Source organism: Ruditapes philippinarum, unplaced genomic scaffold (assembly GCF_026571515.1).
Source record: "Ruditapes philippinarum isolate M1 unplaced genomic scaffold, ASM2657151v2 ctg1121_1_1_1_1, whole genome shotgun sequence".
Lineage (NCBI taxonomy): Eukaryota > Metazoa > Mollusca > Bivalvia > Venerida > Veneridae > Ruditapes > Ruditapes philippinarum.
Window position 1 is genome coordinate 218,600 of NW_026863901.1, and position 17,958 is coordinate 236,557.

Here is a 17,958-nt window from a genome sequence, read left to right on the forward strand (position 1 = left end):
CAAAGATCCTTAACCTGTCTAATACTAAGTATCAGATTAGTGGATACAATAAGAATTTCACCACAACATATTTGTTAATAAAAGAGCACATGTTCATGTTTGTGGTATAATCTATTGTTATTCAAATAAAAGGTAAAATTAGGGATCTATCAATACAAAAAAATTAATTAAAGGATTGGGAGGGGAGAACAACACATCAAATAGAAAAAATGTTTGAGAATTTTAGATAATAAAGAATTTGGAATAATAAAAGATACCTTATAATCATATGATATAAAGGTGTGTTTAAGTATTTATCCGATGCTATATTTTCAATTTCAAATGTAAAATGTTAATAATCTGTCAACTGATTTTTTTCCAGATTCGGTGTTACCCAAGGGAAAGTAAATTAGATAATACATTTGCTAATATACAGAAAGTTCCCTCTCAAGTTTTGTTGATAAATATATTCAAGGACACATTGTTAGTGTTTTGTGTAGACTCTCATGTTATGATATTCAATCTGGAGAGGACCAATACTCAATCAAGTAAGTAGACAATGTTAAAATTTAACGACAGTTGGATTAATTCGTCGCTTAAGTTTAAAAAAGTTTGTAACAACTGGGTCAATATTTATTATTTGAATAGATATGATATCTTTTTAGAAATTAAACCTTAAAGTGAATAGGTTTTGATATTCCTACGTCATCACCGAAAATGGCTGCAGAAATTACTGATACCGTTATGAAAACAAAAGACTGTCTTAATCACATTTTTCTTACAAAAAGACATTTTAAGCACTTTTACAACATGATTTTTGTAATCTATGTATCAAATTGTATAAAAACATGTAAAATATGTGCAATTTGGTCACAGACCTTTAAAACTGGTTTGGTCAAATGACCAATTTATTTATAGAATAAACATACATTTTTAGCTCGACTTTTCTATGAAAAGGGGAGCTATCCTACTCGCCCCGGCGTCGGCGTCGGCGTCGGCGTTGGCGTCACACCTTGGTTAAGTTTTTCGTACCACCCCACTTTATTTCAGAAGTATTACAAGTATGGCTTTGAAACTTACCAACTTGTTCACCATCATAACCTCCATCTACAGACAAGAGTACATAAACTCTGTCAAGGTTTTTGACAGAATTATGGCCCTTTTTTTGACTTAGAAAGTGTATTGAGCTTGGTTAAGTTTTTTGTACCACCTCACTTTATTTCAAAACCATTGGAGGTATTGCTTTGAAACTGACCATACTTGTTTACCAATCACGACCTTCATCAACAGACAAGAGGACATAACTCTGTCAAGGTTTTTGACAGAATTATGCCCCTTTTTGACTTAGAAAATACATTGAATATGGGTAAAATCCACTTATTGCCTTAACCCTTTGAGATATTGCTTTGAAACTTTTAATGCTATTTCACATCAATTACCCCCATCTGTACGCAAGAGAAGGTAACTCTGTCAAGGATTTGTTTTAAAAATTAAGGCCTTTTATCGACTTAGAATCTTGGTTAAGTTTTTAGTACCAGTCCACTTTTTGACTGAACTGTTTGAGATATTAATTTGAAAAGTTGGAATACTTGTTTACCATCATGGTCCCAAAACATGGGCAGGAGAAGGTAATTCTGTTAAGGATTTTATTTGAATTATGGCCCTTTTTGACTTAGAAACTCAGTTAAGATTTTCATTCTTGTCCACTTGTTGACTTAACCATTTGAGATATTACTTTGGAAGTTGGAGTTCTTATGTGCCATCATGAGACCTATCTGTAAGCAAGAGAAGATAACTCTGTGAAAATGTTTCTTGATTTGTACTTAGAAATTCCTAGTTAAAGTCTTGTGTGCCCTTAACTGTCAAAGTTTTGTTTTATAGGCAAGCACTAAAAAAGTCGAGCGCGCTGTCCTTCTGACAGCTCTTGTTACTTCTACTTATTGCAAGTTACATGTATATTGAAAAATATCTAGTTTGCTTCTTGCACAAGTGTTATATTGCGGATACATGGTTGAGACTTGAACAGAGCTCTAAGCTGCACAACATGCTTACTTAGATTGTTCATGAAATGAATCATGTTCTTCTCTTAGAAAATAACAAATGAAATGTTGCATTTATTTCAGCTCCTTCAGTAGAAATATCAAAAATTCAAGAAGTTGGCCTCAGTAATTATATACCCCACCCAGTCTGTGTAACAGGCATTGTTTTTACATCTCTAAAAATAGATATTGGTAAGAATATGTACATTTCAAATTTCTGTATTATTTCTTTCCTAAAACATACTCATAACGTTTTCAGTATAAGCTTACTAATGAATCAACAATTCATGATTTAAAGGTTTTCTTTTATAGAACTAAACAATGTGATTAAAATGTTTTTTTCATTACATATATCCATGTATCAGATTTGGTTTTATTTAATTTTTAGGCCTATTTGATTACAATGTATTTATAAACGTTAAGAAGGCTGTATTGTAAAATGAATTTAATAGGTTGAGTAATGTTCAATATATATCAATAATGTTATAGTGTCTCAAATTTTACAAACTTTAACAATTGGCAATTTCGGACAAATATTTTTTTTGCTTGTTTTGTTTATGAACTTATATTTCATTTCAGCACCTCTAGTAGCTAGTCAGCGACCAGTACAATCAGCCAAAGATTCTGAAAGTTTATTATTGAATGTGGCCGGAAAACTTCTTGTCTTTCAACGAGATAGAACAGGGCCTCAGATCAAACAGAAAGAAAAATCACCACAAAAAGCTAAACCTGTAAGTGGTTTCTATGGCAACAGAGTGTAATTTAAATCTTATTGGTATTAACATTTTGCTTGCAAAGTTTGCAAAGCTTGGTGAATCTGTTTCCCCAAGCTCCCGGAAGTCTGACTCTGTGTTGTTGTTGTCTTCTTGATTGAAATAGTTTATAACTTATTTAGTAAATTGATATTTAAACCTATAAGACTTATATTGGCACTGTTGTAGCAGGACAAGTTCACCACTCAAATATAGCTGTTAAAGGTTGACTTCTTACAGATATTTTGAGTAAAGGACTTTTTGGGAGCGGTGGCCTAGTGCTTAAGCTGTCTGCTTCTCAACTAAGGGATCGTGGGTTTGAGCCCTATTTGGGTCACGAACATGATTCCACATATGTCGCAAGTACTTGTTAGTTTTAGTTAATGGACACAAAAGTGATTGATATAAGTTGCAAGAACGTGTTTTGCAATTAAGCTAAAATAAATATGTTTAAACTAAAGGACTTTTGTCTGATAAAGACAAATAGTTGCTCTCAGGCAGACAGATATTTACTTATTATATAACTCGAAATAGAAAAAACTTAAAGGTAAATTGAAACTAGTGATACTTTTATTAAAAGAAAATCTTGTGAATTGAGTCTTTCCTTTACATGCTGATGTCTTAATTAGAATAAAACATTTTTTCAAATCTGATCCTTAACAATGCAAGTTTAACTTGTTTTCTGTATATTTTTCAGTTGCCTTTTTCATCACCTTCAGTTGTGGCAACAAATGTTGAGAATTTATGGACCACATCACGATCAGTGACAGGAAAACTGCAGCTTACAGAAGCATTGTGGTTGAGCTGTGGATGCCATGGCATGAAGGTTATATCTTAGTGTCATATTCCTCATTTTAATCCCATAAATGATGACTGAATGATTAAAAATGTACACACCTTATAGATTGATATTGTTTCATGCAAAAACGATACAGTTAAACCTTTATTGCAATATATTTTGAAATAGTTAATTTTTGTTGCAGCAAATCATATACCAATACATTTATTGTTTTTAAAAAACGAGACCAAATTAAAGCTACTGTTTCAATAACACTTACTATTGTTTAAATTTCCCTATCATGTTTGTACATTTACATGGTGTGCATTTATATTTACAGTGCTTGAAATAGTCCAAATATTTGTGTATATTAATGAAGATATATACTATGCTCATTCTTGAGTAAAATATTGTAATCACAGAAATTAATTTAACTTTATGAAATTCTTACTGAATATGTCTTATTTGAATAAAAGAACAAATAAACTATATATGTAAGCTGCATTCACTATTACAGGTCAAGTAAAGTTGGTCATTTCTTTAAAAAAAAATGCCAGTTTTTTTAATGACACTATATATTCATTTTCTGACCACCTGTAGTGTGTAGGATTTAAAACATAAAATAAGTCAAATTATGTTTGTTTTATATTTACAAAGAGACTGTATAGTGAGTATCAATATTTTCTAATATCAACTTTGAGCCAAGTATATCTTTAATAGATAAATAGAATGATTAACCTTGAATATTTGATATCTAGATTTCTTGTCTGTTAAATATCTAATATGACATATTTGTAGGTATGGTTACCACTTCTCCCGAAGAATGATGGGCAAGCACATAATTTTATGTCTAAACGTATTATGCTCCCATTTAGGGTGGATATATACCCTCTAGGCAAGTATTTATAGTATCAAACTTATTAGGTGATCAATTTTTATTATAAATTATGTGAAAGTAAGAAATGTGGAAAAGAAGTTGCACATTAAACACCAGATTCAATTTTGTTTAGCTATTTTGATAAAACAAATAGTTGCAGTTATGTCTTTCATTAGCATGATATATTATAATAAGATAAGGAATCAATTCCCTTAGCATACTTTTACTATTCTTATCACCAGTTCTTCAAAATTTTTGATGTTTTAACATATTTCACATATTCAGATTAGTTACACAAACAAAATAATGCAATATATATATGTTAGTGTAAGTGATGCAATGAAACCTTAATGCATGCATGATAATAAAAAAATCTGTTCTATATATATATTTTAGCTGTGTTATTTGAAGAAGCTGTGATACTAGGAGTAGCCAGTGATGCCTCAATGTTACGTTATAATTCTACATCATCATTCTGTCATCCTAGTAGACATCTACATGACCTTCCTTATTGCTCTATAGAGAGAACTGTAAGTTCATATGTTACAGTTAAACCTTGTTACAAAACCACCCTGTGGGAGACTGTAAGTTCATAAATTACAGTAAAACCTTGTTACAGCAACACCCTGCGGGAGACTGTAAGTTCATATATTACAGTAAAACCTTGTTACAACAACACCCTGTGGGAGACTGTAAGTTCATATATTACAGTAAAACCTTGTCACAACAACACCCTGTGGGAGACTGTAAGTTCATATATTACAGTAAAACCTTGTCACAACAACACCCTATGGGAGACTGTAAGTTCATATATTACAGTAAAACCTTGTCACAACAACACCCTGTGGGAGACTGTAAGTTCATATGTTACAGTAAAACCTTGTCACAACAACACCCTGTGGGAGACTGTAAGTTCATATGTTACAGTAAAACCTTGTTACAACAACACCCTGTGGGAGACTGTAAGTTCATATATTACAGTAAAACCTTGTCACAATAACACCCTGTGGGAGACTGTAAGTTCATATATTACAGTAAAACCTTGTTACAGCAACACCCTGTGGAGACTGTAAGTTCATATGTTACAGTAAAACCTTGTCACAACAACACCCTGTGGGAGACTGTAAGTTCATATATTACAGTAAAACCTTGTCACAACAACACCCTGTGGGAGACTGTAAGTTCATATGTTACAGTTAAACCTTGTTACAGCAACACCCTGTGGGAGACTGTAAAGTTCATATGTTACAGTAAAACCTTGTTACAGCAACACCCTGTGGGAGACTGTAAGTTTATATATTACAGTAAAACCTTGTTACAAAACCACCCTGTGGGAGACTGCAAGTTCATATATTACTTTTAAACCTTGTCACAGCAACACCCTGTGGGAGACTGTAAGTTCATATGTTACAGTAAAACCTTGTTACAAAACCACCCTGCGGGAGACTGTAAGTTCATATGTTACAGTAAAACCTTGTCACAACAACACCCTGTGGGAGACTGTAAGTTCATATATTACAGTAAAAACTTGTCACAACAACACCCTGCGGGAGACTGTAAGTTCATATGTTACAGTAAAACCTCTTTACAGCAACACCCTGTGGGAGACTGTAAGTTCATATGTTACAGTAAAACCTTGTCACAACAACACCCTGTGGGAGACTGTAAGTTCATATGTTACAGTAAAACCTTGTCACAACAACACCCTGTGGGAGACTGTAAGTTCATATGTTACAGTAAAACCTTGTCATAACAACACCCTGCGGGAGACTGTAAGTTCATATGTTACAGTAAAACCTCTTTACAGCAACATCCTATGGGAGATAAAGATTTTGATTGCTCCTGTTAGGTGTTGCTATAAATCTATTGTATATGGCTCGAGAAGAAATTTTACTGTTGTTGTAAAGAGGCAATTGTTTTAGAGAGGGCTACACTACAGAGATTTTACTGTATTTAAATCTACATACACATTGAAATTAACAATACAATTTATGTAGGGCTGAGTGTATTAAGGTCATTGACATCAAACCACTTGCCTGTCACAGCTGTGTTTCAATCCTGACAGGGACTTTGGTTTTAAATGTGAGAAAGTTATCCAGCTAGATTAAGGAATGTCAGTGATTCTACTCATGTGCCTGTTTATGTCTGAAATAATGAAGGGAGGGGCATCTGAGGTCTTCCTCCACCAGCAAAGCTGGAAGTCAGCATTTGATCTATACTGTGTTGATGCAAACATAAAACCTAGCCAAAAAAAAAGAAAGTTGTAAGATAAGAGCCATCACCATTTAAATCTACATGGGATTGATGACCACATGAAATGTTAAATTTAACATATTCTTAATTTGTAATGATTACATTACATTGAATATATGTGAGGTTAAATGATGAAAATTTATAGAAGAAAAAATCTCAATGGACATTCATTTTGGTACAATTAGATGCATACTGTTTATGTATGCTGTACTAATTTAAAGAGAGAACTGTAACTAGATGAATCAGTAGCAATAAAACCTTCATATTCAATATTAACTTCACAGTATCAAATGTTTTATGACAAGTTTATTTATTCATTTATTTTGTAATTTATTTGTATCTTGGGAAAGATGGAAAAACCCACAGATAATGTCTAATATCACTAATATAAGATATGTTATATATCAAGCTCTATATTTATTATTATTTTTCAGAGTCAAGTCTATCTACATCATATTCTTAAACAGCTCTTAAAGAGAAAGTAAGTCATTTATATGTTTAGATTGAATCATTTGTAGCTTTGACGGCTAGAACAAAAAATTGAAGACCTTTGCCTCCTTTATAGACCCAGGCCAGTCTGTACATAGGTTTAAAACTTTTAGCTCACCAGCTTCAAATTTTCATGTTAATAATATTTTTGTTATGCTTTCCTAAAGAAATATGTGACTTAAAACTTATCCGTGAATTAGTATAGTTAAAGGGATTTTAACATGGCTAACAAAAGTAACAATGTAAGATAATGAGGACATTATAAATCAGAGAACAAGCTTTACCTTTTTATTTTTGTATTCAGATATTTATATTCTAAGACTACTAAGAATAAAGTTGTATAATAATTTTGAAGACTGAAGGCAGACTGAAAATAAAACATGTACAATTAAACATATTTTCAGCCTTGGTGTTCAAGCGCTAGATTTAGCGAGGTGCTGTACTGAGCTGTCATATTTTTCACATGTATTGGAGCTGTTACTTCATGAGGTACTGGAAGCTGAGGCTACTTCAAAAGAACCCATTCCAGGTAAATACATGTAGTTGTGTTTTTCAGTGCTGGTATTACACTCATCTGTTTCTGAGTGGTTATAGTCAATGACTTTTAGTTACTTTCACTGCGTGGGAATTTTTTTGTATTTAGATGATAGCGGGTGGAATGATCATCTTAAGCGCCTTGCCATCCCTTTGTTTCTCTTCACTGACAAAACTGGCAGTTAAAGTCATTAAACCTTAATTGTGTCTAAACCCAATTAAAAAAGATAGATTGAATTGCATTTAGTTACTAACTAAGGTTTAGATATTTTTTCTGTGACATAACTTGTTTAAAAAAGCTTGTTTACTATTTTTGTCCAGTATATTATGTTTGCTTGCTCATGTTTCAGATCCTCTATTACCACGTGTTGTAGCATTTATTCAAGAGTTCCCAGAGTATCTGCAGACATTTGTTCAGTGTGCAAGGAAAACTGAGGTTGCTCTATGGCCACATTTGTTCACAACTGTTGGAAATCCGAAAGACCTATTTGAGGTACATTTATATCATACTTTGTTTGTATTTCGTTTCTTGTAACAAGGCAGAAAAAGTGTGAATATAGAGAATAATAGGTTGGTGCCGTGGATGGAGAAAGTTTATCTGGCGAGGCGGAGGAATTTATTGGGTGAGCCGAAGGCGAACCTAATAAATTCCGGAGCAGAGCCAGATAAACTTTCTCCATCCACGGCACCAATCTATTATTCTATTTATCCTGTCACCGTTTTTTTTTAAAGAATTTTATTAGGCAAACTACCTTTAATCACACTATCGAAATTGTTTCTATATAAACAAAGAAGGCCCGAAGCGTGCATTATTCTACAACAATGCACTCGCCGTTCTTATTATCTCCCTGTGTATTTTCACATCGAGGGCGCCATTTTGTTCGAAAAATGTGATAAATAAAAACAATTTTTGTCGAATTTTGTTGTGAAAACTATCTAGAATGAAAGAAAATAGTCTAACTAAGAAAATGAATTCGAACACCAATATCTTTTATTTAGTCGTTAACGCTGTACAAACGTTTAAAGTATTGTTTACGTGACGTCACAATGTAGCGCCAAAACAGCACGTGCAAAACAATCAAATCAAGTACGCTATTTAATGTCGCAAACGAGTTAAGTTTTACATTTATTTCACTTTTTTAATAATTTTTATTTCGCTTGAAAAATTATAGAGTGAAATAAAATAAAACCAAACAAAGTTTTATCAACGTTTCCAAAATTCGTTTTTTCTTACACACAGAAGATTAACGACAGTTTTTATATTTTTTCTTGAAAAGTAGTCCGGCAAACATGCATACCACGTGATCAAGTGCCGTAGATCAGTAAAAATATACGGCACCTTGTTATCGGGTCGAAATTGATACAAGTGACAGGATAAATCATCCTATTTTGCCCTATTGAACAAAGAAGGTCCAAAAAAGTATGTGTAAATGTGCAATAACGCTACAGCAGCATTTATTTGTTGTTTGGATACACAGCATTATATCACTTGTGCTACCCCTTGTGATATAATTCCTGGCACCCAGACTCAAAACATTGATTCTTTTAGTGATAAAATCACTGTTGTGGATATATTATTTCTTAATTTAAATACAAATTAAATTCATGACTTAAAGATCTTGTGGAGGTATATTGCAGTGTTTCATGCTACCAAAAGTTATATGGTTTATATTAAATAATTTCAGGATTATCCCCTTTTATTCATCTAGGACAAATTGTTTTAATCTTTAATATCTGGAGTGATTAAAAAGTTCTTGTTGTTTTTAGCTCACCTGTCACAAAGTGACAGGGTGAGCTTTTGTGATCGCTTTTCGTCCGGCATCCGTCCAACGTCCGTCTGTCCGTCCGGCGTCCGTCCGTAAATTTTTACTTTAAATGACATCTCCTCAGAAACCGCTGAGCCAATTTCATCCAAACTTCACAGGAATGTTCCTTTGGTGGTCACCTTTAAAAATTGTTCAAAGAATTTAATTCCATGCAGTCCAAAAAAAAAAAAAAAAATGTATGTTTATTTATTTTTTTTATGCCACCGCAGCATCTGCGATGCGGTGGCATATAGCGATTCACCTGTGTGTGTGTGTGTTTGTTTGTGTGTGTGTGTGTGTGTGTGTGTTATATAGATTATATAGTGAACTTAAAAAATCTTCTTGTGAAAAACCAGTAGTCCAATTTCAACCAAACTTGGCAGGATTGATCCTTGGTGAAGGGCTTCCAAAGTTGTTCAAAAGAATTTCATTCCATGCAGAAATCTGGTTGCCATGGCAAACCAGAAAAGGAATTATAAGAACAAATTTAAAAAATCTTCTTGTAAAAGACCCAAAACGGCCTAGAGCTTAGATATTTTGCATAAGGCATTGTCTGGTAGACCTCTACCAAGATTGTTCAAAATTATAGCCCTGGGGTCAAAATCGGCCCCGCCCCGGGGTCATTGATTTTTCACTATATGTACATATAGTTAAAAACTTAAAATACCTTAATTGTACAGACCCAAATAGCCTAGAGCTTAGATATTTTGCATAAGGCATTGGTCTGGTAGACCTCTACCAACATTGTTCTGAAAAATTATAGCCCTGGGGTCAAAATAGGCCCCGCCCCGGGTCATTGTTGATATAGATTATATAGTGAACGTAAAAAATCTTCTTGTGAAAAACCAATAGCAATTTTCAACCAAACTTGGCAGGATTGATCTTGGGTGAAGGGGCTTCCCAAAGTTTGTTCTAAGAATTTCATTCCATGCAGAAGATCTGGTTGCCAAAATGGCAAGCCAAAAGGAATTATAAGAATAAATTTTTAAAAAAATCTTCTTGTAAAGACCCCAAAAGGCCTAGAGCTTAGATATTTGCATAAGGCATTGTCCTGGTAGACCTCTACCAAGATTGTTCAAATTATAGCCCCTGGGGTCAAAATCGGCCCTGCCCCGGGGGTCATTGGATTTTCACTATGTTGTAAATATAGTAAAAACTTAAAATACCTTATTTAAAAGACCCAAATAGCCTAGAGCTTAGATATTTTGCATAAGGCATTGCCTGGTAGACCTCTACCAAGATTGTTCAATTATAGCCCTGGGTCAAAAATCCGGCCCCGCCCCGGGGTCATTGATTTTCACTATATGTACATATAGTAAAAAAACTTTTAAATACCTACTTTGTAAAGACCCAAAGGCCTAGAGCATAAGGCATTGTGTTGTAGACCTTTACCCAGATTGTTCAAATTATAGCCCTGGGGGTCAAAAATCGGCCCTGCCCCGGGGGTCATTTGGTTTTCGTTATATGTATATAGTAAAAACTTTAAAAAAAAATTTCTTCTAGCAATTGACAAATGGCTAGAGGTAGATATTTTGCAATGAAACATTGTGTAGTGAACCCTCTAGCAAGATTGTTCAAAATTATAGGCCCTGGGGTCAAAATTTGCCCCGCCTGCCCGGGGGTTCATTGATTTTCAAATATATACATATAGTAAAAAATCAAAAAATCTTATTGTCTGTAGGTACAAGGTACAAGGCTTCAAAAACTTAAAATACCTTCTTGTAAATGCCCAAAAGGCCTAGAGCTTAGGTATTAATGCGGTGGCATAGCATTTTTCTCAAATGCAATCTTGTTTTAATAGTTTTATTTATTTATTTATTTATTCATTTAACTATTCATTAAATTTTTAATTGTTTAATCGGTACATTATTGAATTTTAAGTAAAATTTTTAGATACTAGAAATTGTAAGCATAGTTTAATATACAAGCTAATGATGTAGAATTGGGTAAACTATCATTTAGTTTTTTAGCATCTGATTCATTTTTATAAAAATATCTAAAAAGGTCTATTTTATGTATGTGATGTATATATATCTTGTCTAATCATTTTTATTGTAGCTGTTTTATCTTTGTTGATCTTATACTTTATGTTATATACAGTCGGTTATAAAAGCTCCTAGAGCTTATGTTGTACTGTTGAAAACTTGCCAACTTGAAATAAAACTTATCTTATCTTATCTTATCTTATGCAGAACTCTGGTTGCCATGGCAACTGATAGAAAAAACTTTAAATATCTTCTTTAAAAAAACCCAAAGAGGTAGAGCTTAGATATTTGGCATGAAACATCTTCTAGTGGGTGTCTACCAAGTTTGTTCAAATAAAAGTCCTAGGGTCAAAATTGGCCCCGCCCCGGGGGTCATTGTTTTTCCCTATATGCATATAGTAAAAACTTTAAAAATCTTCTTTAAAAGAACCCAAAGAGCTAGAGCTAAGATATTTAGCATGTAACATCTTCTAATGGGTGTCTACCAAGTTTGTTCAAATAAAAGTCCTAGGGTCAAAATTGGCCCGGCACCCAGGGGGTCATTGATTTTCCCTATATGCATATAGTAAAAACTGAAAAAATCTTCTTTTAAAGAACCCAAAGAGCTAGAGCTAAGATATTTAGCATGAAACATCTTCTAATGAGTGTCTATCAAGTTTTTTCAAATAAAAGCCCTGGGGTCAAAATTGGCCCCGCCCCAGGGGGTCATTGATTTTCCCTATATGCATATAGTAAAAACTTAAAAAATCTTCTTTTAAAGAACCCAAAGAGCTAGAGCTAAGATATTTAGCATGAAACATCTTCTAATGGGTGTCTACCAAATTTGTTCAAATAAGAGCCCTGGGGTGAAAAAATTTGCCCTGCCCCGGGGGTCATTGATATTTTTATCTTTATGTGTCAAATAGCTGGGTAAAAAATGTGTATAGCAAAAACTTAAAAAATCTTCTTTGAAAAACCCAGATAGCTAGAGTTAAGATATTAAGCATGAAACATCTTCCAGTTAGTGTCTTCAAAGTTTGTTCAAATAAAAGCCTTAGGGTCAAAATTGGCCCTGCCCCGGGGGACATTGATTTTCCTAATATGTGTATAGCAAAAAACAAATTGCTAGAGTTTAGATATTAAGCATGAAACATCTTCTAGTGAGTGTCTTCAAAGTTTGTTAAAAAAAGCCCTGGGGGCAAAACTGGCCCCGCCCTAGGGGTGTCATTGCTTTGAACTATATGTGTATATTTAAAACTTTTAAAATCTTTTTTTTAAAAAACTCAACAAGCTAGACCTTAGATGTTTTGCATGAAACATCTTGTAATGGGTGTCTACCAAGTTTGTTCAAATAAAAGCCCTGGGGTTTAAACTGGCCCCACTCTGGGGGCCTGTATACAGATGAGCGACTTCAGGGCCATCATGGCCCTCTTGTTTAACTATGGCTATGCTTGCTTATACTGAAAATTCTGAAATTATAGTCACAAAAAAGATAGGTTCATTTCTGTGAGTTTGTTTGAGTAAAAGCCCACATAAGTTTGATGTTTTTCTACTCTGATGCATGCTTGTGAATGAAATAATGTAGAAAGTAGCACCTGCTGTATGCCTCCACCATTAAAGCTGGAAAGTCACCAAATGATATTGACAGTGTCTGAGTTGGTGGGTCCTGGGACTTAAAAAAACTAATCTACACTTCTCATGCCTTCTCTTTCTACCCTCCACGCACACAAATGAAATAATAACTATTACATGTGACAATGATATTTCAGGAGTGCCTTATAAGTGCAAGATTAGAGACTGCAGCATCATATCTCATAATATTACAGAATCTGGAAAAACCCATTGCCAGTAGACAGGTAAGTTCAATGTTCATGTGATCTATTTTTAACTGTTTGGACATTCATAGTAATAATGTATTATGCTTATCTGGTTCCTTCTGTTACAAGCAAATAAAAACAACATTTGTACTATCTTTCTGGATTGAACTAGTGGTTGTTTCATTTTATGTTTTGACCACAACTCTTCAAAACTCAGGTGGGAAAATTTGACAGCATGAATAAATTGATTGAAGGGTTAACTTGTTAAAGTATTCCATGCCTAAGGAAGTTAAACATACATTTTTATTAAAATACACTGTTTACTATATTCAGCCTTTTTGTCATATTTTTTAAATTGATTAAACTGATAACAATAGTTTAAGACAGTATTTTACATCAAAAATGATGAATGAAGATAATTTGATAGGAGATAATATTTCAGCATGCCACATTATTGCTAGACTCAGCTATAGAGGACCGACAGTGGGAACTAGCCCAGGATCTAGTCAGATTTCTCAAGGCTATTGGTAAGTTTTGATTGAACTGTTTATTGTATCACTTCATTTTTCTATGTTTTAGTACCTCACTAAAATCACTTGTGATTTTTATGTCAATTATTGCTTGTTTTGCATGCAGAATGCTCAATAGGGAAAACATTGCATTTAAGTTGTCTTGTTTAATTTTGAAAATATTTTAACATTTTCAGTTCTAAATGAAATACTGTGCAATAACAATTTTATGCCTTTTACCTTAAGTTATTCACTACCAAAACTTTTGTTGAAGACTTTTACTTCCTTTTAATTTTATTTTGTAAGGTTTGAGACTTCCTATTAGCCTGGGTTTCAGTCTTATGATTTTTTATGTGCTTCTGTTCTCCGAACCCGCAGGTTTCCCCAGGTGTTGATACTATCAAAACACAAACGAATATGAGAAATAGTGTTGTATGTTATGAATAAGCAAAAAATATGTTAAGAATACGCAAAAATATCAACGCCTGAATCCCAGACTAACTTCCTATCATATGTATAAAAGACAACTCTTTGATCAAATGATATTATTGTTTTTAGATCCAAATGATGCTGATGTGTCCCCACCTCTGGTATTTAACCAGGGTAAAGTTCAATCTTGCTCATACATTGGTAGTCCCGCAATGCCGAGGGAGGAGTGTGATTTTACCTTTAGTAGTGTGAGTAACGTCAGCCGGATCCGGAGCTCAAGTGTCACGGCAGAATCGGCTGTTAGAGAGGCGTCAAAGGAAAAGGTCAAATTAACACATACAAAGTCTGATAATCAGATGATCTCAAAAAGGTGAGTATACCAGATCCAATAAATTATACCATCTGTAATATATTATACATGAGTGGCAGCATGGCCAAGTGTTTAACAGATAGGAATAGTAATCTAAGGATTGCTGATCGTTGTTTCTGTGAGTAGGAAACTTTGCACTAATGGCTTAGTACTGGTTGGTTCCAGGAACAGTTGAGTGATTCAATTTAGCTTCCAACACATTTAAACTAAAATAAATTAGTAAATACTTAATATACATGTATTATACCATATCAAATATGTTATACCATCTTAAATATTTTATATCAGCTCAAATGTATTATACTTTCGGAAATATGCAATACCATCTCAAATATATCGTACTGTCTCAAATATATTAAACTGTCTCAAATATACTGTCTCATATATTTTACCATCTCAGGTATGTTATACCAACTCAAATGAATAGCAAGTAATTACTGTAGTGAACTTAATAAAATAGAATTTTCTCTATTAATCAGTCGTTTAGGAATGCTGATAAATAATATTCTTTAAAGTATCACAAATACTTGAGTTTAAAATTTATGAATATTAAATTGTAAGATTTGTTACAAGTTTCAGAAAGTAAAAAAGCATTACATATATTTATGTAAAGTTTATTATATTTTCAGACCATCACCTCGACCAGTACAGCCTAACTCCACTGCTGACCAAGTCTATATAGATACAATACTGTTCAGACATGCAAGAAAACTTCTCTCATCTAACAGACTTCAAGATCTAGGATCTTTTTCAGCAAATATAAGAGACTTTCAGCTTGTAGCGTGGTTGAAAAAAGAAAGGTTTGAATGAAAAAATGATTATTTGAAAAAAAGTTCATTAGATTCTAATTGATTTTTTTTAATCATCTTAAAAATTTGAATATTATGAGAGATGTCAAGTATTGAAACTTCATATGAAGAGAATATATTTATAATGATAATTTCAGGAAAAAAAGCTATGTATCATTTTTACATGTTGTTGAAATTTTGGATACTAACAAAAACCTAAATGTAATATTGTTCCTATATAAAATATTGATACAGGAAGGATGGTTGAACAAGTTCTCTTAATAAGCTTTTGGTTTTAAGTGTATCTTTATATCCCAATAAGCACTGAATGTACTCGCTTCAAGTTTCACATGTCTTTGAAATAATATTTGTAGGTAAATTTAGGTTGCTTACCTGCTATCACCTTTATGAACAAACATTTTCTACCAGAGATTGAGAATATTTGAGTGAATTGTCCATGTGAAGTCCTTGTTCAAATTTATTATTTTTCAATTTTGGACATTATATAAAACTATAGATCTGAATTTTCAGACTACGTTCTGGTAAAGTAGAGGACTTTGTGAGTGCATTACGAGATATTCATCACCAGTTTGAATGGCCATTACCTGTTTTATCACTATCAGCATTTCAACAACTCAAAAGTAAAGCATGTAAGTATCAAAACTATTAACATAGCTTTTTATCAGCTCTGCCATGCAGTGACTGTATGTGCTTCTGGGATTGTTAGATGTCCATGGTTTGTTGTCCACAATTCATTCATTTGACGTCTCCTCTGAATACTCAAGGTTCGTTATGTGGTGAAAACTTGACAAAATGTACGTTGCATAAAGCTCATCACAAACCACAAGTATGGGGGTTTGGGGTTTTCTCAATACATGTATATTTATATAAAAACTTGAAAAAATATTGAACTCTGAAACTACAAGGGCTAGAGCTTAGGTATTTGGAGTGCCTGGATGTCAATTATTTTTACATGACGTCATATAGTAAAAATTTAAAAATCTTCATCTAGGGTCAGAATTGATACAACCCTAGGGGTCACTTGATTAATAGGGAGCTCGAAGAGCTGGCCCTAAGGGCCGGCTCGCAAAGCGCGCCTTACGTTAATGCGAGTACCTGCTAGATAGTGATGGTTTTGAAAACTTCGTCCGAAGAACTGAATTGACACATCCAACTTTTCGAATTACAAGATAACGATAAAAGTCGATTGAAAACAGAAGCTTAGACTGGTGTCCTGCTCACTTATATGGGAACCATAAGAGGACAGGGAACCAGAATAAACAGAAGTAGTGTATAAAATACTGAATGACAATTTTAAAACGGAAAATGTAAAATAAAAATGAACGATTATTTAATACTATTTCATGGTAAAAGTAATATGAGCTCACTTTGAGGTTTTGCCTTTTTTTAGCTCACCTGTCACAAAGTGACAGGGTGAGCTTTTGTGATCGCTTTTCGTCCGTCCGTCGTCCGTCCGTCCGTCGTCCGTCCGTAAACTTTTACTTTAAATGACATCTCCTCATAAACCACTAAACCAATTTCATCCAAATTTCACAGGAATGTTCCTTTGGTGGTCACCTTTAAAAATTGTTCAAAGAATTTAATTCCATGCAGAACTCTGGTTGCCATGGCAACCGAAAGAAAAAACTTTAAATGTCTTCTTTTAAAAAACCGTAAGAGACAGAGCTAAGATATTTGGCATGAAACATCTTCTAGTGAGTGTCTACCAAGTTTGTTCAAATAAAAGCCCTGGGGTCAAAATTGGCCCCGCCCCAGGGGGTCATTGATTTTCCCTATATGCATATAGTAAAAACTTAAAAAATCTTCTTTTAAAGAACCCAAAGAGCTAGAGCTAAGATATTTGGCATGAAACATCTTCTAATGAGTGTCTACCAAGTTTGTTCAAATAAAAGCCCTGGGGTCAAAATTGGCCCCGCCCCAGGGGGTCATTGATTTTCCCTATATGCATATAGTAAAAACTTAAAAAATCTTCTTTTAAAGAACTCAAATAGCTAGAGCTAAGATATTTAGCATGAAACATGTTCTAATGGGTGTCTACCAAGTTTGTTCAAATAAAAGCCCTGGGGTCAAAATTGGCCCCGCCCCGGGGCTCATTGATTTTCCTTATATGTGTATAGCAAAAACTTAAAAAATCTTCTTTGAAAAAACCCAAATAGCTAGAGTTTAGATATTAAGCATGAAACATCTTCTAGTGAGTGTCTACAAAGTTTGTTCAAATAAAAGCCCTGGGGTCAAAATTGGCCCCGCCCCGGGGGTCATTGATTTTCCTTATATGTGTATAGCAAAAACTTAAAAATCTTCTTTGAAAAAACCCAAATAGCTAGAGTTTAGATATTAAGCATGAAACATCTTCTAGTGAGTGGCTACAAAATTTGTTCAAATAAAAGCCCTGGGGTCAAAATTGGCCCCGCCCCAGGGGTCATAGATTTTCCTTATATGTGTATAGCAAAAACTGAAAAAATCTTCTTTGAAAAAACCCAAATAGCTAGAGTTTAGATATTAAGCATGAAACATCTTCTAGTGAGTGTCTACAAAGTTTGTTCAAATAAAAGCC

The 17,958-nt window shown here is 33.6% G+C and overlaps 1 protein-coding gene across 2 annotated transcripts in view; it reads left to right on the plus strand.

Annotated features, from left to right (window-relative positions):
- LOC132723751 (guanine nucleotide exchange factor subunit RIC1-like) overlaps window positions 1-17,958 on the plus strand; it is a 69,452-nt gene that overhangs the window by 43,267 nt on the left and 8,227 nt on the right. For both annotated transcript variants that reach the window (XM_060708527.1, XM_060708528.1), the window contains 14 exons: window positions 362-527; window positions 2,103-2,210; window positions 2,598-2,749; window positions 3,468-3,596; window positions 4,347-4,443; window positions 4,822-4,955; window positions 7,113-7,159; window positions 7,572-7,696; window positions 8,052-8,194; window positions 13,240-13,326; window positions 13,730-13,814; window positions 14,355-14,595; window positions 15,225-15,395; window positions 15,915-16,033. In XM_060708527.1, the coding sequence (XP_060564510.1) occupies window positions 362-527; window positions 2,103-2,210; window positions 2,598-2,749; window positions 3,468-3,596; window positions 4,347-4,443; window positions 4,822-4,955; window positions 7,113-7,159; window positions 7,572-7,696; window positions 8,052-8,194; window positions 13,240-13,326; window positions 13,730-13,814; window positions 14,355-14,595; window positions 15,225-15,395; window positions 15,915-16,033 (1,804 nt within the window). The remainder of the gene's footprint in view (window positions 1-361; window positions 528-2,102; window positions 2,211-2,597; window positions 2,750-3,467; window positions 3,597-4,346; window positions 4,444-4,821; window positions 4,956-7,112; window positions 7,160-7,571; window positions 7,697-8,051; window positions 8,195-13,239; window positions 13,327-13,729; window positions 13,815-14,354; window positions 14,596-15,224; window positions 15,396-15,914; window positions 16,034-17,958) is intronic.